At 41.6% G+C, this 24,896-nt stretch overlaps 1 protein-coding gene across 1 annotated transcript in view; it reads left to right on the top strand.

The window, feature by feature from the left end:
- The window catches only part of LOC142156948 (solute carrier family 2, facilitated glucose transporter member 11-like), a 47,189-nt gene extending 33,549 nt beyond the window's left edge, over positions 1-13,640 (top strand). Inside the window, exons 5-12 of the mRNA XM_075211155.1 lie at positions 1,220-1,365; positions 2,573-2,720; positions 2,893-3,080; positions 4,589-4,699; positions 5,217-5,301; positions 5,743-5,835; positions 9,037-9,164; positions 13,393-13,640. Of these exons, the coding sequence (XP_075067256.1) occupies positions 1,220-1,365; positions 2,573-2,720; positions 2,893-3,080; positions 4,589-4,699; positions 5,217-5,301; positions 5,743-5,835; positions 9,037-9,164; positions 13,393-13,596 (1,103 nt within the window). The 3' untranslated portion in view covers positions 13,597-13,640. The remainder of the gene's footprint in view (positions 1-1,219; positions 1,366-2,572; positions 2,721-2,892; positions 3,081-4,588; positions 4,700-5,216; positions 5,302-5,742; positions 5,836-9,036; positions 9,165-13,392) is intronic.
- Positions 13,641-24,896: the final 11,256 nt, after the last annotated feature.

Here is a 24,896-nt window from a genome sequence, read left to right on the forward strand (position 1 = left end):
TGAGAAATAGGCTGCGCCACCTACAAACAGGGAAAGCACCACCTTAAAGTGCTCACTTAACCCCCTACATTCCATTTAAACTCATCCTGCAATTAAATCTCATTTTTGCATTTAGAAGCAATTTCATTCCAGATGGCACTTAGCTAGGAATGCTCCTGATCCGTCCATTGCTGTTACAATGAGATAAAGCTACACATAAACCAAGTAGTTCTTTAAAAAGATATATATAAAGGTTTTTATTCAAAGTTACCACTTATTCCATCTATTTAGTTTACCTCCTACTGTCCTGTTGCATTAAGCTGAATATTAGCATCTCGCTCTGCTCATTATGCCAAGTGACTTGCGACTTACAGGTGTCCTGTGATTTTCATAGTAATTTACTATATTTAATTCTTCTACAATTGGCAGAACCCATACCCAGTGGAAGGCAACTAATATCACCATTGCCACCAAAATTCCACTTCTTATATTATTCAGTACTTTAAATTCTAAGTAAATCTGAATATTTAAACATTGTTTAGTACTTAAGTGAATGTTATAGACTGCAAAATATTATGGTCTATAAAATAGGGGCAAATGAAGAACTGTTTCCTTCAGAAGGCACAACATATATTTTTCCCCATTATATTACTTTAAAGTTTGCATTTAAGGTTGACAGAGAAATTCTAAAAAAACAAAAAAAAAACTTTGCTACACATCCTGTGCCTGGGTCATTAAGGAGAGCAAAGCATAAAAACTTGCATCTGGGCAAACCATGTTGCACTGAAGGAGGAGGTAAATGTAAAATGTGATGGCAGATTTATAGTTGGGGTAGGACATGTCCTAGATCAACTTTACATTTCAGTGTAAAAATAAAGCTATCAAGTATTTATGTGCTACATAAAAAGCAGCCAGTATTTATTCAACTTATGTGCAAAATAATAAACTAATTTGCACCCCTTGCATTGTAATATGGTTTGTCCTGGAGAACATTTACTCCTTTTTTTGACTTACTTTCCTTAATGACTCAGGCCCTCACTGTTTACAGTTTTCCATACTATGCAAACATTTTTACAACCTATCAAGTCTTGGAAAATTAGGTCAGATACTGTGCACCATTGCTTATAATGAACAGTAACTAACGTAAAGGCTGTGCTACTTATTGCATATAACATCCCTATGATCTAATGTTCATTATGTTATATTCTAGTATTGCAAACAGTGTATGTTTCTTTTGCAGGTGTTGGAATGTGTGTACAGCCATTATATCTTGGGGAAATAGCTCCAAAGAACATAAGAGGACTCACAACAGTGGCCATTAATATTTTCCTCACTGTTGGGATCTTGACAGGACAGGTTGTTGGTTTACGGTATGGACTATCCACAGTTACACAAGCTCTAATAATTATTAATAATAATATGTTTTGAAAAATATTGTTCCTGTCTTCTGATGGAAATAAGGTGATGTTAAATACTTTTGTGTCAAAGAAGACAAAAGTATTATAGGAGTGATAACTTTATTGTCTAACCAAAAAAAAAAAATATTATGTTTGCTACGTTTCAGAGCACAGAGGTGCCTTCATTAGGCAAGTTTACAAATGAAGGACTGAGAAAAAGGCACAACATTTAAGAGCTGTTACATCAAGAAATTTGTACAGGGAGGAAATACATCATCAAGATAAGCTAAAGTAATAAAAGGTGTTTTTTGTTATGGATGGAAGAGTAAAAGTCCTACGAGTTCAGAGGTCTGCACTCTGCTGTGGGGTGTGAAGTGTGTCCATGTAGTGGGTCATACATCCAGGTGTTAGATTAAGCCCTCTAGTCAGTGACTGGAATGTTCTTATCAGCTTGAATTCCCATATTTTCTCTCCCTGTCATTTTTAAAAAGACCTTTCAGTATTGGGACTTTTATATCTGTCATACTGTGTCCTGGTCCAGAGAAGTGTTGATGAATTTACACAGACACACAATAAAGAAGACTCTGGACACCCCCGTGTGTAAAAACTTGCCTGATGAAGGGACCTCTGTGCTCTGAAAGCAAGCAAATATAATATTTTTATTGGCTAGCCAATAAAGGTATCACTCCTATAATACTTTTGTCTTTTGTGACATGAAAGTATTTAACATCACATAGATTTTTCTGGCTAACACGGTACTGCAATAATAATCAAAAAACATTTTTTGCTACACAGATGGAAATAAGACACATGATTTGAACCCATATAAGAAGGGGCAATAAAGATAAAAAATTAAATGAGGAGATAAAAATACAGTTTGTGATTTGCATATAACTAGTCCAAAACAAGCACATTGTACATATTTACATCAATATTGAAGATAATGTGGCCACACCGAATCTACAGGTATCTCACATATTTTTTAAGTAATTATTTTTCTTATAAGTATCACTTTTTGGTTAACAGTCAGAGTTTGATGAATTAAAATTCATATATAATATTGAGAATATTAGATTTAATTTTTTTAAGGAACCTTAAGACAGTCAACAATATTTCTTCTACACTTTAATTTAATATTTAAGGTTTTTTATATGCATTAGATGAATAATTATTTTGCTTTATTTTTTTTTCAATAGGGAGGTGTGGGTGGTGAAAACTCCTGGTCATTATTACTGGCTACGTGCGCCATACCAGCTTTAATACAGCTAATTGCACTACCATGCTTTCCTGAAAGCCCAAGATATCTGCTAATAGAGAAAAAAAATTATTATCAATGTCAGAAAGGTAGGACGTGTCAAATTAATTTAGGATCAATATCATGAAGCAGAGCTTGTTTCGTTTATTTATTTTTACTGATGCCCACTTAATGTTGTCCTGAGAAGCCCTGCTTAGTATACTGTATATTGCAGAATACAATAATAGGCAAACAAAGCATTTTTTGTTTTTATCAAAACAGCACTGAAATCATTTTATGGTTCACTCCACTACCAGATGGAGATGGATGATATTCAGAAAGAATCACATGTATTAAATGGTGAGAAGCAAAAAACAATGCTGGAGTTGTTCTACGATCAGTCAGTTAAATGGCAGCTAATTTCGGTTATCGTGACCAATATTGGACAGCAACTTTGTGGGATTAATGCAGTAAGTAAACACCAGTGATTTATTCAAACATGTAACAGCAAAGCATATATAACATTTTTGTAAACTAGTATTATTTTTTTAAAACAATGCATTTGCTATATAAATATTACAACAAGCATGCAAGATTACCCTTAGCAAATTCCTCTAGCACAGTGATAAGCAACCTGGTACACTTCAGCGGCCAAAGATGCAGCCCTTTAACCTTCAAAAAGATCATACATTAAAGGCAGACCCACGCCCCTTCCTGATCTAAATTTAAAGCAAAAATTCCCTTATATGACTGTGCTGTTATCTATATGACTGTGATTTAAAACTCTTTGGGCAGTCCATGTACACAGAACAATAAATCCCCATGATGCATCTCAGGTTCATGTAAGCTGCACCTAATGCATTGTCCATGTGTACTTTGTCCTTTGGAACCCCCCCAAGACTAGGTAAACAAGTAAAATTTATGGACTATAGTGCAGGTGACTGTAAGGGTTACATACCGACTATGGGTCAGTATTATAGATGCTTAGGCTCGGTTCCTCGAGAACTGAACACACCCGAACTTAGGGGATCCGAGTACCGAACCGAGCCGGCTTGGTACTTTCACGCTTTTCGTAATCGACAACGAGGCAAAACGTCATCGTTACGTCCTTGGATCTCGGATCTTGCGAGTTTTGAAATCTATAAATACCGCCCTCCACAGCGATCTAGCACCATTTGAAAGAGGGACACAGAATGGGTAGCACAGTGTGTAGAGCAGTTGGGCAGGCAAATAGATAGGATTGAAAGAGGAGGGGGGTAGCAGTGTTCAACAAAGTCTACAGTGACATTCAGGAAAGCTCCATTGCTAATTCTCATTGCAGAAAAATACAAATACTAGTGCTGGCAGGGTTGGTGTAATTCTGCAGTCAAATTCTACTGTGTTATATAGGTAACACACAAAGAGGAGAGCTCCATTGCTAATTGTCATTGCTGAAATACAAATACTAGGCCTTGCAGGCTTTTCTTCTGACTTCTCTTTTCTGCCACTGCTGTGTGCCAATGTGTCCTAGATGTGGTAGGAACTACTGTGTGTTTGTGTCATTGCTCTATCGCTTAGCATCCAGCTAGGTCACTGCAGTATTTGACCAAAAGTGTTTAAAAATAATAATGTGACCTGTGAGGTGGTCAACATTGACTGCAAATGACTTGAAATTAGTGTTATTGAGGTTAATAATAATGTAGGATCAAGAAAAAGAGCAAAATTATGTGATTTTAGCATATTTTAGCAATTTTTCTAAAAAAATACAGATCCAAAACCAAAACCAAAACACACAAGGGCGGTTTTGCCAAAACCAAAACCTTAGTCAGTATATGATCCATTCAGTACATTCTAGTCTGCATATTCCACATAGTTGAAACTGTGAGATTCTATTCGATGTAAGGTTATCTATTAAAATCCATGTTTTCTGAAAAATATCAAAATATGAATTTCAGGATTATTTCAGATTCAGTTTTTTTTATAACGTTTTGTCTTACAGATCTATTTTTATGCTGAGTATGTGTTTAAACAATCAGGGATTCCTACTGAAAGTATTCCTTACATCACACTGGGAACTGGTGTTTGTGAATGTATTACTGCTATGACATGTGTAAGTAGAGTTGACTAGTGACAAGGAATATCATGTATTAAAGGTTATAATGCATCCTAGAAGCATAAATATAACTAAATTGGAAGGAAATACTCATTGGCATATATTCTAGATCATAAACAACAGGTACATCCACAGAAAGAATAACAGAGCACTCTGGCAGACAGACAACAGACAACTCAAACCATGCCCATATCTGGTGTTTTCAAGTACAAAAATACAGACTGTTGGCAAATATGAAATGGCAATGTATCCAACGTAGTATAATACATGATTTTTGTTTTGTTTTATATATCTATGTTAAAACTGATCTTAATGAAGCAATAAAATAAAGTACAAGGATAATGAATGGTTACTATGGGATATACTTGTTATATGTATTCAGTACTCAATACAGGGATTTTTTAGGTAGAGGTGGAAAAACATTTTTTTTTATCAACTATTAGTTCTCATGATGTGTATGGCTGTTTATATTGATTACATATGTATATGACCTTTATTGTATGCTATACTGTAGGGTCTACTCATAGATAGAGCTGGAAGACGGATTCTAATTATTGGAGGATACAGTATGATGGCCTTTTTGGTGCATTGCATTAACAATTGACACTCACATTACAGGTATGGATTATAATAACTGATAACTGAAAACTGAAGCGGAGCTAAAAGGCCCAAGAAAAAGACTGTGATTAAATGTAAATAAAGTATAAGTTAAACAGCAGCTTTTCCCCAAATCTCTACTATTGGAAATACTTTCTATAGAATGTTATGAAGGTTTATAATTCGTATAAACTGACTCATCTTATGTGACTGAATTAGGTTTAGAATAATTTCTACAGTAATTTGATTGATGAGGCTGTGAAGTTACAGCACTGACCAATTGAATATCTATACTGTGTGTTTAATTAAGGTTCTCTCAGAACCCTGGGCCAGCAGTGACTTCACACACATCTTAAATTAGATAAAAGAGCACCAGGATAGGATATTTTCTCCTTTCTACAAAGAGGATAATATATACATGCAAGACCTTATATATAATGATGTTATTTTTGTTTTTCAGAATGTTTATTCATGGATGCCCTATCTAAGTTTGGCTGCTATCCTAGCTTTTATATTAAGTTTTGGTCTAGGACCAGGTAAGAATAAACAAGAAAGGGAAAATAAGATGCCAGCTATGTAAAATATACGTTATTAGATACACCTTTCTAGTACTGGGTAGGATCTGCATTTGCTCCCCAGAACAGCCTGAATTCTTTGTGGAATGGATTCAACAAAGTGCTGGAAGCATTCCTTTGAGATTCTGGTCCATGTAGATATGATCATATCCCGCAGTTGCTGCTCCATCACATCACAAAGGTGCTTTATTAGATTGAGATCAAGTAGGGCCATTGGAGTACACTGAACTCATTGTCATGTTTGTGGAACCAGCTTGAGATGACATGCGCTTTGTGACATGGAGCATTATCATGCTGGAAGTAGCCATTAGAAGATGGGTAGACTGTGGCCATAAATGGATGCACATGCAATAATACTATGGAAGATTGTAGCATTTGAACAATGCTCACACTTAAGGGGCCTAATGTGTGCCAAGAACACATTCCTCACATCATTACACCCACCATCACCAGGAGCCGGCGTGGTTGACACGAGGCAGGATGAATCCATGGAGTCATGAAGCTTAGACCAAATTCTTACCAGCTGTATGTTGAATCAGAAATCAGGATTCATCAGACCAGACCTTTTTCCAATCTGTTCTTAGATGACCAGAGAGGAACCTTTGTGGACTTCAGCTGCTCTAGCCCATCCACTTCAAGGTTCGACTTGCTGTGCATTCAGAGATGCTCTTCTGAATAACACTGTTGTAACACATGGTTATTTTAGTTACACTTGCATTCCTGTCAGCTTGAACCAACCTGATCATTTTTCTCTGACATCTCTAATTAACAAAGCATTTTTGCCCACATAACTGTCACTCACTGTATATTTTTTTATTTTGCGCACCATTCTGTGGTGATAATCACAGGAGACCAGCAATTTCTGAAATATTCAAACCACCCTGTCTGGCACCAACTATCATTCCACAGGCAAAGTCACTTAGATCACAATTCTTTGACATTCTAGTGTTTGATCTGAACAACAACTGAACCTCTAGACCATATCTGCATATTTCCTTTCATTGAGTTGCTGCCACATGATTGGATAATTAGTTATTTGAATTAGCAAGCAGGTGTACAGGTGTACCTAATAAAGTGGCTACTGAGTGTATATCTGTAAACAGAATGATGCAAATTTTAACATCACCATATTTCATGTGAAGGGAGTTATATGAAACTATTGGCTACCCACAATAGTAAGATGTAAATTAAATCTATTGTGAATAAAGTAAAAGAAAATATTTACAAGGTTTTTTTGTTTGATAACTACAATTCTGTAAATAAGTCTATTTACTCATACCAAAACGAAATGTAGCTTAGATATAACAATATATCACATTCAAAGCACATATCTGACTGTAAAATGCAGAACTCTAACATTCTCATGTTTGTGCATCCCCTGTTTCCTGGAGGGTGGGGGTAAGGTGTTATTCTCATCCCCTCCTTTGTAAATATATTGCATATGTAGGTGATGTAGTAGCTTATAGTTACCAGCAATGAAATAAATGGACACCAAGCCATCATGTAATTAAATAAACAACAAGGGACTTTAATTCAAACACAATCTTTGGCCTTTCTTGCCTGCACAGCAGCTCCATATCTACCATTGTCACATTTACTGCAGCCATGGCCCTGCTAGAATGTTGTGCAGGCGTCTACGGTGCTTAATAAGACACAAAACACTAAGTTTTGATGCCGTACAGGGGGCAATAGGACCCCCCCCTAAGTGCGTGACTGATCACAGTATTGGTTGTCCTCTCAGGGAGTGATCTCTCTCCCTGCTCCACTCCAAGAACCCATATACTCACAGTCCATGATACTCCAGTCTGTGAACCTCCGCAACTACATTAATGGACAGATAACTGCTGCACCCGAGGTTACTCTCTGGGTGTCTCTTCTAGCAGGCAAACGAGCACAAAAACACTTGCTTCAAATAACAATACGAAAAAATACACTGTACATAAATGTAGTAATGTATGTCAAATAATACATAGAATTAGGCAAAATGTAAGATGTACAAGTAATATAGAAATACTACATTAATAATAACCTTCTTTACGTACTTTGTAAATTAATACTTACTACTTTCTCATTACATTAAATTAAAATAAAAAAAACCAAAACAAAACAAAATGTTACAGTAACTCACCCAGTGCGTTACATTATTTCAGCCAAAGGAATGGGAAAGGAGGACAGGTAACATGCTTTCTACATTTTGCTAGAGTCACAGATCATCATCATCATCACCATTTATTTATATTCCGCAACTAATTCCACAGCGCTGTACAGAGAACCCCATTCACATCAGTCCCTGCCCCATTGGAGCTTACAGTCTAAATTCCCTAATATAGACATACACACACACACACACACACACACACACACACAGACAGAGAGGGAGAGACTAGGGGTCAATTTTGATAGCAGCCAATTAACCTACCATTATGTTTTTGGAGTGTAGGAGGAAACCGGAGCAGCACCGGAGGAAACCCCACGCAAACACAGTGAGAACATAACAAACTCCACAAAGATAAGGCCGTGGTCAGGAATCAAACTCATGACCCCAGTGCTGTGAGGCAGAAGTGCTAACCACTAGGCCACTGTGCTGCCCACACAGATAAACACTAGAGCCAAAACATAAGTAAGAACAATACACTAGCTCCAAAAAATAAGTAGGAATATTAACAGCGAGCCCGTTTTGAAGATGCCAAAGTTCATTAAAAACATAGACAGATTCTCACAAAAATTAGTTTTACTAATGTGTGGTTTAGTGATACCACTATTTTTTTATAGGCGATTTTTAAGCCTACAGATTTACTAATTCCCGAACTGTTCAAAAACGGTTGTTTTTTCAATTTGCCACATTTGATTTCGCTAACCCGAATTTTTACATGGTAAAAATACAATGATGAACAACATTAAATAACTGGTTAAAGTGAAGTATGCAGGAGGGAAGACTGATGATGAGGTTTGTGTTCTGTCTTCTAGTAAATATAGTAGTATCATAAACGTCACAACCAATGTACAGATACTATAAAGTATTTTTAATAAGAAAAATATGTTTATGATTTTTTGTAGCTTCTATGGTTTCATATATATAACAAATTATAAATGCATATTTTTACAGTGTACTTTAATCAGATCTTTTACTTGATAATTAAAAATATACTTTTATATTCCTAGGCGGTGTTACAAATACTCTAGCTGCAGAATTATTTACACAATCATCACGGACTGGAGCATACATGATAGGAGGAGCTGTAAATTGGATAAGTTTTTTCGCAATCGGAATTACGTTCCCATTCATAGTAGTAAGTACTATTTATGAATGTGATTCACCATCTGCACAATATCCAGGAGTTTGGACTGTCTTGAGGTCCAAATATAGTGGTGTCCCTTCTTAGATAGATCATCCATCATCACGTTATTTTATATAGCGCCGCTAATTCCGCAGCACTGTACAGAGAATTTATTCACATCAGTCCCTGCCATTGGAGCTTTACAAACTAAATTCCCTAACATACACATACACACACACACACACACACACACTAGGGTTAATTTAGATAGCAACCAATTAACCTACTGTATGTTTTTGGAGTGTGGGAGGAAACCAGAGCACCCAGAGGAAACCCCACGCAAACACGGAGAGAACATACAAACTCCTCACAGATAAGACCATGGTTGGGATTGAACTCATGACCCCAGTGCTGTGAGGCAGAAGTGCTAACCACTAGGCCACTGTAGGAAATAAGGTGATTCAGTGTAGGGCACAGTATAGACACAGATTACAAGTAATATCACACACCAAGATTGTTTAACAATACTGCATCTAATAGCACCCAAAAGACAAACAGCGAGAAATATTTAACATACTTATGTTATGAATCATAAATGTTGCTTCATATATTTATTAAGGATGAGCGGGCTCGGATTACCGAAATTCCGAGTCCACCCGAACAGTGCGGATCCGACGGGATCCGAGCACTGTTCGGGTACTTCCGGCCGCCAAAACGAATCCAAAACGAGGCTATGACATCCAAGTCTCAGCGTCGGATCTCGCGAGACTCGGATGTCATAAATGCCCGGCTCGCGGCCGCAGCCATCTTCATTCTCCCTGTGATCACTGTCGAGGGAGGTTGATATCCTGTGCTCTGTTATACTAATTTACTATATTCAAGTGGTCCTTTTGTCCAGTGCTCTGTCCTGCTGAGTCCAGTAGTACTTTGTCCAGTGCTCTGTCCTGCTGATTCCAGTGGTGCTTTGGCCAGTGTCTGTCCTGCTGAGTCCAGGTGGTGCTAGTGGTGCTTTTCTCCTGAGTTTTTTTGGGCTAAGTCCATAGTAATTGTATAATTATAATAAAATCTTCTAAAAATTAAAAAAAAAAAAAAATTACATTTTTTTTTTTTTTTAAAAAAAAAATATAAAAAAATTAATAAAAAGTATAAAAAATATTCTAGAGCAATATATTCCTGCAGTCCCAAAAAATAGGAACTGCAATCTATATTACTACGTTCACTGTTTAAGCAGTCCAAAAAATAGGAACTGCAATCTATATTACTACGTTCACTGTTTCTGCAGTCCAAAAAATAGGAACTGCAATCTATATTTATATACGTTCACTGTTTCTGCAGTCCAAAAAATAGGAACTGCAATCTATATTTATACGTTCACTGTTTCTGCAGTCCCAAAAAATAGGAACTGCAATCTATATTACTATGCTCACTGTTTCAGCAGTCCCAAAAAATAGGTACTGCAATCTATATTACTACGTTCACTGTTTCTGCAGTCCCAAAGAATAGGAACTGCAATCTATTTTACTACGTTCACTGTTTCTGCAGTCAAAAAAATAGGAACTGCAATCTATATTACTACGTTCACTGTTTCTGCAGTCCCAAAGTGTGTGTGGTTTAGGGGTACGCTCTCTTGTGCTGCATATAATGGAGTACAAAAATTTGGAGGATAAAGTAGTGCGGGGATGCTGAGAACATCTGGTCCGGACTGAAGGACCTGCCAACCATTGCAGACATGTCTACTGCGCTGCATTGGATGCTGTCACAATTGAAAAAATGGTGGAGGATTACTTTGCTGACACCATCCAAGTAGACATGTCAGACAGTCCTTATTTTTACTGGCAGGAAAAAAAGCCAGTTTGGAAGCCCCTGTACAAACTGGCTCTATTTTACCTGAGTTGTCCCCCCTCCAGAGTGTACTCGGAAAGAGTTTTTAGTGCAGCGGGGAACCTGGTCAGTGAGCGGCGAAGGAGGTTGCTTCCGCAAAACGTTGAAACAATGATGTTCATAAAAATGAATTATCAATTCCTCAATCAAGAACAGCACTGCCCACCAGATAGTACAGAGGGACCTGTGGTTGTGGAGTCCAGCGGGGACGAATTGATAATGTGTGAGGATGAGGAAGTACACACTGAAGGGGACGAGGAATCAGAGGATGAGGACGACATCTTGCCTCAGTAGAGCCAGTTTAGTTTGTACAGGGAGAGATGAACAGCTTTTTTTGTGTGGGGGCCCAAACAAACCAATCATTTCAGCCACAGTAGTTTGGTAGGCCCTGTCGCTGAAATGATTGGTTTGTTATAGTGTGCATGTCCTATTTCAACAACATAAGGGTGGGTGGGAGGGCCCAAGGACAATTCCATCTTGCAACTCTTTTTTTGGCATTATGTGCTCTTTGGGGCCTAGTTTTTCAAACTGCCATCCTGTCTGCCTCTGCAGTGCCACTCCTATATAGTCATACTATGGCAAAGCGGATAACTGCAGCCGTAACAGCTATGTTAGTGTTAGACGTGCGTCCGGAGTCCGCCTACTGTGCAGTGGAATTTAGACGGTTGATGGAGGTATTGTGTCCCCGGTACCAAATCCCATCGAGATTCCACTTCAATAGGCAGTCCAGAAATATTAGTATCAGATATTAAACTACGTTCACTGTTCCTGCAGTGCAGAAATATTAGTATCAGATATTAAACTACGTTCACTGTTCCTGCAGTGCAGAAATATTAGTATCAGATATTAAAGTACGTTCACTGCTCCTGCAGTGCAGAAATAATAGTATCAGATATTCAATACGTTCACTGTTCCTGCAGTGCAGAAATATTAGTATCAGATATTAAACTACGTTCACTGTTCCTGCTACATCAAAAAAGCATGAACCTGCCCTGCCATCAACTAAAACAAGAGCTAGTGACGTGCTTGAACTCCACCCTCTATATGCTGCAGAGGATGGAGGAGCAGAAAAAAGCCATTCAAGCCTACACAGCCACCTACGATGGGCCACGTGTTTGTGCCGCCCACTTGTGTCGCTTTGCTTAGACATCCAGCTACCTCGGTGCAACCTTTTGGACTAAAAACAATATTGTGAGGTGTGAGGTGTTCACAATAGACTTGAAATTAGTGGAAATGAATGTTATTGAGGTTAATAATAGTGTAGGAGTGAAAAAAAACCCCGAAATATGGATTTTAGCACTTTTTATACTTTTTTTAAAAAAAATCAAAACCCAAAATCAGAACCAAAACCTTTCGTGGGGTGTTTTGGCAAAACAAATCAGAACCAAAAACCTCAAGCTAATCAGAACCCAAAACCCCAAAAGTGGCCGGTGCACACCCTTAATATTTATAGATTCCTATAAATAACTCTATGGTGCTCTTTCAATATTCCACCAGTATAACGTTTTATTGTCAATGGCTGCACCTTAAGAGCTCTCAAATTTTGTCTGTCACAGTTGATTTTTCTTATAGTCTCTGTCCCCCAATCAATCCTTGTACTTTACACATCTGTATATCCCGCCCACTCCTGCCTTAATTGTTTTACTTGTCTTCCTAATGAGCACGGTTGATAGATGGTAGTACATCATTCTTGGGCTTGTTGTGCTCATAATTTTTAGATACATGTGTGGCAGTCTTTGCCCATCACGTTAGCATTGATAAGATGAATGAAACAGCAATTAAAATACGGTGGTAGTCTTTATATCGATAATGACAATGCCGTCATCCGTGTTCACGACAGGATGACAAGGAGCCTGCAATGGCCGACACAGCTCTAATACCGTCTGCTTGAAAACAAGACCTGCAATCACGTGAGCCACACTGTGATTTCTGCTGTTAAGGTGGTAATTTAAGGATACGCCAGTTGCACAATCTAGTAAGCTTTATAAACAGCTTTATAAACAGCATTGTCCAGCTGGCGGATCTTTAAATTACCACCTTAACAGCAGGAATCACAGTGTGGCCCTTGAAAGTGACATAATTGTAGCGTGACAAGAGGTTCATTTATTGGAATTGTTGCAGCTGTGTTGATCGTTACAGGTTCGTTGTCCTCATGTCAGGGATATGGATGTCGGCATTGTCAGTATCGATTTAAGGTATCCAACCCTTAAAATATTCCTTCTTTGTTATGCACATACACAGTTTGATGTAATACTCCAAAGAAACCACTGTGATGTTATGTTTTATGTTATTGTAACTGTTGTCTGTATGTGCAGATAATGTCAAATCATATGCACTCTATTTTCTTGTTTTTTTCCAGAATGGATTAGACCAGTATTGCTTCCTGTTTTTCTTTGTTACGTGCATCTTCATAGCAGCATTTATCTACTTTATTGTGCCAGAAACAAAAAACAAATCCTTTCTGGACATCAAAAACGACTTCCAGAAACTCAACTATGGACATTCTCATACAAGTTCACAAGAAATGGAACATAACAGTATTATGCTTGATTCAACCATGTGACGTCCATTATTGGACATTGTATATATTAAATTACATAAATAAGCTTCCCTTGTACAGATCTCTTCCATACTATACAAATTATAGCCTATTCCAGGCTTATGCAGCATGGGACAGCTGCTGTGGAATGAAAGTCCCAGTGTTCTCTGGGCTCAGCAAGGGCTAGTGGATAGGATTATGTTTCTCATTGCTCTGAAGGTCTCATGAATCACTTTGTGTCTACAATAGCAAGGCAAATGGTTGACACTTGTCACACATACATTTCTGAAAACTGGTACAAAGGAAAAAGATGGCAGTCAATCATAAGACTGAATTAACTTTGTAATCTGTACCAAAAAATACCAGTATCAGTAGTTTTCCCTGTGATCAACACCTTTATCTTTTGCACAACATTTCTTAAATGTCTCCCATAATGTGTAAAATATTGAAGGTGCGCTTGCACCACACTACTTAACTTGGCCATAAACACCATAAATGTTGGTAAAAGATAATTTCATGGATCAAATCTAGCAACTCAGTATGAGTAAAATGCATATGTGTGTGTATGTATGTATATATATATATATATATATATATATATATATATATATATATATATATATTTATAGAATACATACATACATACATACATACATACAACAATTCTGACACAACAGTGCTGGAACACAGTACCTGTAATTTGCACGCAGGACACAGACCAGTCGAGTGGAAAGGGGAGCTGTGTAAGCAGTATGTAAGTATATTGTAGAAGTTTGTTGTTTTTTTCCTATTGGGTGCTTGGTTTGTTGCAGTGATTCTGGAGGGTTCCTGCGACACACCTCTGTGAGTGCAAGCAGGTGCAGTGTGATCCCCTGGGGACGCTGGTTGCTACAATGGTGTAACAAATGCGGGGCCTGGATACTGCGCCTTTTTTTCAGGTGCATGACATAATTTTTAGTTCAGAGGTCAATGGCTGGCCAGAGGCCTACAACAGCATGGGGAAACCATTTAGCAGTACTGATTGTCCTGTTGTATAGCATGAGCCCACCTCCACAAAATTGAAGAGCACCCATTACTGGTAGGCTGCTTACTTAAGGGTGCATTCTTCATTGTTTTTTAGGTAGTTAGTTGGCTTCTTTCTCAGTATGAAATAATAGAGCCTGTTAAAGGAAAGAGAGGCAGCAAATATATATCACCACCGTGTTTTTGGATTATATGACAAACCTTTGTCTGAGAATGTGAAGGGACTTTCAGTGCAGACTGTATTCCTCAGCATAAAAAGGCCCACTTTCTGGAATGATGAGAACAAAGCAAACTTTTGCCACAATGAAGGATTTATATGCAATGCCAGAGCCTACAAATGTGCATCTGGAGGTGTTAGGCCTGGTTCTTCTGCCTGGGAGTCATTTGGTTCTCAGTGATCTCAAAGGGGCATCTTGCAGTGCTTCAGGGGAAATCCCAGGTCATATAATCCTGAAATTGTTAATGTCCTCCTGAAACATATTAATACAACCATGGGGATTGATGATCAACATCTCCTACCTCTCTTCAAGATTTGAAAATGCACACAGTTATTAAGGATCTCATTAGTAAGAAATGGGAACAGACAACAGACTAATCACAAGCAGAACCTTATAAATGGTTCTAGCCGCCCTAGGCTAAATCACTGTGCCCCTAATCAAACGGCCCCCACAATACACTGTGCCCTTTTTCACACTCTGCCCCCCTCCATCACACTCTGCCCCTCAGCACAATGTCTCCCTTGCAGCACACTGTACTCCTCCATCACACTCTGCCCCTCAGCACAATGTCCCTCTTACAGCACACTCAGTCCCTCTTGATCATACTCCCCCTTACTGCCCACTCTGCTGTCAAGGAGACAGGGTGTCCCTTCAGGACACACTGTCCCCCTGCAGCACACACTGCCTCCCACTGCAGCACACACTGCCTCCCACTGCAGCACACACTGCCCCCCACTGCAGAGCACACTGCCCCCCATTGCAGCACACCATCCACCTTGCAGCACACGCTGCCCCTCAGCACAGTCTGCCCCCCATTGCAGGACACACTGACCCCCATTGCAGCACACACTGACCTCCTTAATCACACTCCGCTGTCCCCCTTATTTAACTATGCAGCTATGCCCATCTTGGCTGTTGCAAGGTTTCTCGGCGCCCTAGGAAAAATTTCCTAGAGAATTTCACACACACCAAATAACAAAATATAAGCCTTACCTCCTCCAGCGGTCCAGATGCAGCGATGATTGATGCAGAACGCTGTCCAGACTCTGCTGCTGCCCAGGAGCAAACACAGGATATCTAGATGGGAGGTATCCAGGTGTTAGATTTCGTAACAATAAACACAATAAGCCTATGTATTATGTACTTGTTAAGAGCAATGGACATCTTCCTTTATTGGTCCAAATGGAAATGACAAGTAATCCAAATAGGCAGCCCCAGCCCTAGCATATCCCTTCATCACAAAACTGCCCCCCACCTCTGCATCACACCACTGCCCCCCCCCCCTTCTCTCTGCATTACACCACTGCCCCCCCTCCTCTCTGCATCACACCACTATCCCCACTGGGCATCATATCACTTCCCCTCCCCCCTCTGCATTACACTGCCGCCCCTGAATCTCAATGTCCTTCCCCTGCAGCACACCGCCCCTCTCCCCTGTACACAATGCTTTCTTTACCTGCAGGGCCGGATTAAGAGAATGGAGGCCCCTGGGCCCCCATTCCCTCGTGAGGGTTCCCCCGTGAGGGTTCCCCCGTGATCCGAGCGCCCCCCAGGTTCCAACGCCCCATGCTCTGTGCCCTAATGCTGCCATTCTGAATCAAACCAGCGGGCTTGTAAATATTTGTGTGCAGTGTCGGACTGGGGCATGAAGGGCCCACCGGGGACTGCAACACTAGGGGCCCACCAGAGGGGGTGTGGTCAGCCATCATAGAGGTGGGACCTTACACTAGAGGGGAAGTGGTCAGTCCACGAAGGGCCTCCATTCCCTCGTGAGGGTTCCCCCGTGATCCGAGCCGCCGCCCGTGATCCGAGCCACCCCCAAGGCACTAACCTCCTTCTCCTGGCATTGCGGTCCTTCCCCGGCGCGCTGTACGCTCTTTACTGAGGAGATCTCGTGAGAGTGAGACTCACGAGATCTCCTCAGTAAGGAGACTACAGCACGCCGGGAAAGGACCGCAGTGAAAGTGCTCCCGCCCCCGACCGATCAATAATGCTGTTGGGCACTTTCAAGGGCCCCCTAGATGACCGAGGCCCCTGGGCTGTAGCCCAGTTAGCCCTATGGTTAATCCGGCCCTGCTTACCTGACACTTGTCTTCGGACTGCTGCTCTTCTCTGCTGGGCTATTTACTGACACTGTCGGAATGTAATGATGACATCACGCCCGACAACCAGGGAGGAGGTGGGGAGGATAGGGAAGGGGAGGGGAGCGACAGCGTAGTGGGGGGACGGCTCCTGATGCAAGTAATCAATGCTACTATTGCTGCACCCCCCAGGTCCAAGTGCCCCCAGGTCCCAGCGCCCCCCAGGTTCCAACGCCCCATGCTCTGTGCCCTAATGCTGCCATTCTGAATCAAACCAGCGGGCTTGTAAATATTTGTGTGCAGTGTCGGACTGGGGCATGAAGGGCCCACCGGGGACTGCAACACTAGGGGCCCACCAGAGGGGGTGTGGTCAGCCATCATAGAGGTGGGACCTTACACTAGAGGGGAAGTGGTCAGTCCACGAAGGACAGCTAGCACCATAGTGTAGTATATAAAGCATACAGTGTGTGTAAATACACAGTATTGACCTGCCCCTTAGATTGGGCAGAACAGTCACCAAAAATCAGGATTGTCCCACTAGACCAGGCTTGACTAACCTGTGGTACTCTAGGTGTTGTGAAACTACAAGCCCCAGCATGCTTTGCCAATATATAGCAGCTTATTACTGTAAGGGTATGCTGGGACTTGTAGTTTCACAACACCTGGAGTACCACAGGTTAGCCAAGCCTGCACTAGACTCAGAACATTTGACAGACTGTCCTACCTGTTCTTGTCACTTTTACCACCTGTGGCTGCTGGTTTCTTCAGTTGCGGCTTGTCTGGATCCTGGAATGTTGAGGGCCCTATTTGGAAAAAATAATGGGTACATTTAGAAACGCCAACCATCCCTGACATTAAATAAACAGCACCCACATTTAATAATTAGGCTTCTCACAAGCTTCAACATTAAAGTAATAGTGCTCACATTTGATAAATAGATCTATTTCCCTCCAACCAACCACAACATTAAATTAATAGTATTCCCATTTAATAAATAAACCTATTACCCTCCCTCCAAACAACCTCAGCAATAAATGAATAGCATTTATGTTTAATACATCCATTTCCCACTACCATTCCTAGCAATAAACAATTAATATTCACATTTAATAGATAGCCATCCTTCCCACACTCAGCCTCACTTTCAATTATAGACCCAAACCACCTCAGCATTAAAGGTCCCATCACCCCCTCCCTATAGTGTTCTCTGTGCAGCCCCCCCTCACTATAGTTTAGTATAGTCAGCCCCCCTATAGTTTAGTTTAGATAGGCAGCCCCCTTATGCCCCCAAAACAATGTATTGCCACACAGTAGTGCCCCAAAACAGTGTTAGACCACACAGTAGTGCCCCCAATGTTATGCCACACAGTAGTACCCCAATGTTATGCCACATAGTGCCCCCAATGTTATGCCATATAGTGCCCCCAATGTTATGCCACACAGTAGTGCCCCAATGTTATGCCACATAGTGCCCCCAATGTTATGTCACCCAGTAGTGAACCAAATGTTATGCCACACAGTAGTGCCCCAAATGTTATGCCACATAGTGCCCCCAATGTTATGCCACATAGTAGTGCCCCCAAAACAATGTATTGCCACACAGTAGTGCCCCAAAACAATGTTAGACCACACAGTAGTGCCCCCAATGTTATGCCACATAGTGCCCCCAATGTTATGCCACATAGTGCCCCAAATGTTATGCCACATAGTGCCCCCAATGTTATGCCACACAGTAGTGCCCCAATAATATGCCACATAGTGCCCCCGATGTTATGTCACCCAGTAGTGAACCAAATGTTATGCCACACAGTAGTGCCCCAAATGTTATGCCACATAGTGCCCCCAATGTTATGCCACACAGTAGTGCCCCAATGTTATGCCACATAGTGCCCCCAATGTTATGCCACCCAGTAGTGCCCCAAATGTTATGCCACACAAGTGTCCCCAATTCACACACACACACACACACACTAACTATATATATATATATATATATATATATATATATATAGTATAAACAAATGGTTAAAGAATATACTCACCGATATGTTGATTCCTGCAGGGCATGCTCTCTGCTCCTTCTCTCTTCTTCAGCGGCGCGGGAACATCAGCTGACAGGGGGAGGGGGCGGAGGGGGCGAGTCACATGATCGCAGCTGCGATCGCAATTGAGCAGCGGGGACGCCGGAGAGGACCATCGTGAGCAGGGGCGGGCTGGACCGGGGGGCAGCGGGCACTCGGGTTGCTCAGTCTAACGGCTGTTCAGGCCGGCCACCTCCCCATTTCCCCCCGTGGATGAAATTTATTTTTTCAATAGTACCGGCGGCATCCCATGCGGCCGCGTGAGCGCACAGGCGCCTGGTCGTGAGGACAACGGGCCTCCAACTAAGCTCCGCCCACTGGTAAAAGGGGGTGTGCCCGTAAGGTAGTCGGGCCTACTGGTGATTTACCTGGTAGCCCGCTGGGCCAGTCCGACGCTGTTTGTGTGAGAGGGAGGGCTGAAAAATCATTACCCTGGGGTAAGCTTCGTCCAACAACTGCCCGATACTTGCAGCAGAGGCAGTCCCCAAGTAGGGGTGTATACAGGGGCGGATTGGGAACTTAAAGTGGCCCTGGAAAAAATTCTTAAAGTGGCCTCATGTGGGTGTGACCAAGTCAACTGGAGGTGTGGCCAACACAAAAGTAGGCGGGATTTAGTACTACTGGAAGTTAGTTGTGGTAACATTTAGGAAAACCTGGATGTGATGACTTAAGACACAGTGGGTCATCTCTAAAGCCATGCAGGGAAAAAGCTGCCAGTCCTGTGTTATAAAAATACATGAATCCTTTTACATTATCTGTAACTGGTTTATGTCTCTGTGCTCAAACTTGTTTAGTTGCCTACTAACACATCCTTCCAAAATTCTCTTCATAGAAACATATCTGACTTTGTTTAACTATTACGAAACATGTTGGCACAATCGTATTTGATCAGTCTACCAGAGCAGCATATGAGCACCTTACCCCACTGTTGCATCTTTCCCTGACGTCCAGAGATGCAAACTACCAGTCAAATATCTCTACATATAATATATGAATATGTGTTCTTTGTGTTTCAAAAAGGCATTAAAAATACATATAAATGGCTATCCAGTGCGATCACCACAAATGTGAAATTTTGCACGCATCTGCAAGAAAACACTTCTGTTGTAACAATTGTGTATGAGCCCTAAATGTGCCCAGTGATTGATGGTGGTTTGAATTAATAACAGTGCAGGGAGGGTTGGCAGACAATGGCATAAGTGAAGAAGAGAGCTATTCCAAGGGTTTTCTGGTGATATACTAAGTACAAAGGAGGCAGGATTAATAATATTGTCAGTGCAATGGGGGCTTGCCAAATATTCAACAAAGTGATCTCAGACTGGGACCAGTGCAAGGTAGACGGCAGGCAATGGAATCAATACAATAACCACTAAAGTATCACCAGAGCTGAGTAAGGCTCTGGGAGGGGCTGAGGCACTTAAGACAAGAGGGTTATAATTTTAAATATATTATACACAAATACACAGGCAAAACTGTGTACACTACTGATAGGTACACGCAGTTCTGCCTTCACTAGCAGTACAGTGTGAAGCGCGACATACCTCCCAACTGTCCTTGTAGTCGGACCAAATCCTGACCAAGCAAGACAGTCACCCAAATTCGGGACTGTCCCACCAGATTCAGGACAGTTGGCAGACTGTCCTGCTCTCTCCTACCTGTTCTTGTCACTTTCACCAACTGTGGCTGCTGGTTTCTTTAGATCAGTTGCTGCTTGTCTGGATCCTAGAATGTTGGAGGCCCTATTTGGAAAAAAAAAATCGGTAAATTAAATATAGAAAACTCCAACCAGCCCCGGCATTAAATTAATAGCACCCGTGTACTGGGGTGGGAGCCCAGCTGATCATCCCCTGAGAGATCCCTGGTGGATGCGCCCTCGTGGGCGACCCCCCCCTCGAGTCCTCCTTCAGCAGCGACAGACCGGAAGTTAAGGCCACCATTATCTCCTTCTCTTCCGACTAGCTTGGAGCAGAGCCTTCTGGGAGGTGAAGGTAAGGAGGATCATATATATGAAGCTCGTTTTCAGTGAATCTTAGGCGCCATCTTGTGGTGAAAAGCCCACACTACAAGTGTTATTATTATTATTATTCAGCAAATCCCTGAGATTTCACTTCTAGTTGAACCAACATCACTGAAGGCAACCTGGTTTCCCATCATTTCAAGCAGTACACCCTGCTGGAAACCCTTGGACCTTTCCTATTTCTGAACCTCCTGATATCCCATCTCGTTGAGGTCAGCCAGGAACTTATCTTTCTCTACAAGCTCCCTCATGCCAATGTAGCCCTGACTATGGCCGACTAGCGAGCGCCCCCCTGGGGAGGGGACTCGGCTGTCTCCTGATCAGTACCACCCACATGGGTATCCACCTGTACTCGGGGATGTCGATGTATATATAGTCTTTGTATAAATGGGGAGAGACAAAAAAACTCCTGCTCAAAAAGCACCGAAGAAAACTAGAGATTCTACACCTCGTGGTGCTTTTCAACAACTCTTCACTTCCAACGCCTCTTCAACACCCCCACAAACAACACCTCAAACACCCTCACGGGATCCTGCAGATTCTCCTCAATCTTCTTCGTCGGTATCTTCTACCATCATGTCAGAGAAAGGAGACTTAGGGGAGATTTTAACCCATTTGAAATCTCTTCCAACTAAAATGGACTTTCAAGCCCTAGAGTCCCAGATTCAAGAGGCCCTGCAATCACAAATTGCTTCAATCAAGTCGGATCTCTCTCAGATGGCTGAAAAGATTGTTTCCATAGAGGACCACTCAGAAACGGTTGATACACGAATTGACAACCTCCAGAGTATGGTCACTCAACAATTCGGTGAATTTCGTAGAAGATTAGACGACCTCGACAATAGAGGCCGTCGCAACAATTTGAGAATAAGAGGCGTCCCAGAAGATATCCCCCCTCTTGGGATTACGGATGCTCTCACCAAAATATTTAATGAGCTTTTGGAAGCAGACCCAGACAATCAAATTATCTTTGATAGAGCTCACAGAGCGTTACGCCCTAAGAGCTCTCAGGTTGACAACCCACGTGATATCATCTGCAGGTTGCACTACTTTTCAGTCAAAGAAGCTATCCTCAGGAAAGCAAGAGGTGTGTCTAGTATAGACTTCAACGGTCACGAAATCCAAATATTTCAGGACTTGTCCTGGTATACATTGCAACAAAGACGGGCTTTAAAACCCCTTACTGATGAACTTAAACAACGTTCCATCCGGTTCCGATGGGGATTCCCGTTGAGTATCCAGGTTAACCACGAGGGGAAAACGGTGACCCTCCATAGCCATTCGGATGTTGGATCTTTCTGTGAAAACCTGAATCTGCCTAAAATCCAGATTCCTGATTGGGACAATCTAGGGATGGCGCAAATCCCCCTCCATGCCTCCAATGGAGGAGGCTGGCAGAAGGTCTCAAGGAATAACAGAAGATCTCACCCAATGGTTCCAGTTGGTTCTCGGAGTGGGACTTGACATCGAAGTTGTGTTTGTTTAAGTTACCTTGTCTATTTACCACTACTACTGGTCCCAGTCTTGGATCATTGATCCTGACTAGGATTCTATAGTTGCATACCTCCCACATAGGTTGTTAGTTGCCTCTATATTATTAGCAATGTTCAATAATAAGTTTTCTGTTTATCGTTCTCCCCCCATTGATCTTAGTTACAATTATTTACACTAGTACCAATAATACTATTGAAATCTGAATGGTCTGAACCGGGGTTATCCCAGGTGAGCCATTCCACATACATTCCCCTTGAGTTTATTTTGATATCTTGATATTAACCCATAATTACAAATATAGTCTCATTTCTCATTTCTGGTCGGTAGACTCCTGATGTCCCCTGCTAACCCCTGATTTTTCCGTCCTGTTAGATTTGTCCAGGGGTCTTATTGCCCCCTGGTCTATGTGACGGTTGTTTACAATGTCTTCTTATATGTTTCGATTATTAATGATATGTTTTTTGTATGTATTCTGTTTTTTTTCTCTCTTGTTCTTCTTCCCCTCCCCTTTGTGCTTTCCCTTCCTTCCCCCCTCTGGGAGCTTCTCTAGTGTCTACAAATTTGCTGGGGCGAATCCTTCCTTATGGTGTATACCTGGATTTCCAGATGTCATAGTCGGGACCTCGACTGCCGACCTCCTCTTCAATGGATAAGTTGAAATTTATTTCTACTAATGTTAGAGGTCTGAATATACCCCAGAAACGTTCACGCCTTTTGCACACATTACATATAGATAAAGTAGATGTCGCATTTGTCCAGGAAACTCACTTCAAAAAAAGCCATGCCCCCACACTCACCAACCACTACTACCCCACAGGTTTTTTTAACAATTATTCGTTATCCAAATCCAGAGGTGTCGCAATTCTTTTCGCGAAACACCTACGCCTCTCCGATATATCCATTACGGAGATAGTAGAAGGTAGAGTCCTGCTTGTTAAAGTAAAGATCTTTGACCAGCTATTTTCTCTAGTAAATATATACGCTCCCAATACTTCCCAGGTTGCGTTCTTTACCAAAATTCTGGCAAAGATTGAAGACCTTTTAGAAGGTGTGGTGGTCCTAGGCGGGGATCTGAATTGGTCCTTTCTCCCCCAAGTTGACTCCTCGTCTGGTGCTCCCAGGACCTCTCTGCGAGATGCCCGTAAGGTTAGGAGGGAGTTTCACGATCACCAGCTGGCCGACGCGTGGAGAATATTTCACCCTGCAGATAGAGACTACACTTTTTTCTCATACCCTCACTCCTCTTACTCTCGCATAGATTACCTATTTATAGACCACAGAAGTCTAGACCTGGTAGTCGACTCCTGGATAGGACAAATAACGGACTCTGACCATGCCCCGATATATTTGTCTATCAAATTGGCCTCTCCTCCCCCCAGACAGTGGTCTTGGAGACTCAACGAATTGCTAATGCAGGACCCATACTGTAAATCACAATTGAATGATGCTATCGGGGAGTATTTGGATATTAACGATAATGGAGAGACGTCCAAGTTGTCAGTCTGGGAAGCTCACAAATGTGTTCTGAGGGGGAAGTGTATTCAATTAGGTTCATTTCTCAAGAAGCAGAAGGACGAGGTTCGCAAAGCACTCCTGTCAGATATCAGGGATTTAGAAACTAAACACAAAAACACTTTGTCCCCTGAGACCTTAGTTGAACTCCATAATAAGCGGTCAACTTTAAATTCTCTACTAAATGACCGCATGAAAAAGGCCTGGCGGTGCTGTAGAAACAAATACTATCAATGGGGGGATAAGCCGAGCCGCTTTCTTGCTAGAGCCCTTCGAGCCCAACGTAACCGCTCCTACATACATAGCATACAAGACTCTGGAGGCACCACTAAGCACACAGATAAGTCCATCGCTGAAGCCTTCCGCTCCTATTATGCAAAACTATATCACATTAGATCCCAGGTATCTGATAACGATAATGCCCGGGCTGAGGAAGCTATAGGAGAATATCTTCGAGGTATTGATTTTCCAAAAATCTCCCAAGAGGCAAAAGATCTTTTAGACTCTCCCTTTTCTCTTTCAGAACTAAGGGGAGCTATAAAATCTTCCCCCCTTGGAAAAAGCCCTGGCCCCGATGGGTTCTCCATATCATATTACAAAACATTTTTGGATAAGCTATGTCCCATTCTGCTAGATGCTTTCAATGAAGTGTCGGACACAAAAGGTTTTTCACCACAGTCGCTGGAAGCGCATATTACAGTCATCCCTAAAGAGGGTAAAGACCCAGCTTTATGCCCTAGCTACCGCCCAATCTCCCTTCTAAACGTAGACATTAAACTTTATGCAAAGATTCTTTCAAACAGGTTAAAGAATCTCCTCCCGGAATTAATTACAAACGACCAAGTAGGATTTGTACCAGGCAGGGAAGCAAAGGAGAATACTACTAAAAGTTATTAAT

The sequence above is a fragment of the Mixophyes fleayi genome, chromosome 1 (genome assembly GCF_038048845.1).
Source record: "Mixophyes fleayi isolate aMixFle1 chromosome 1, aMixFle1.hap1, whole genome shotgun sequence".
Taxonomy (NCBI): domain Eukaryota; kingdom Metazoa; phylum Chordata; class Amphibia; order Anura; family Limnodynastidae; genus Mixophyes; species Mixophyes fleayi.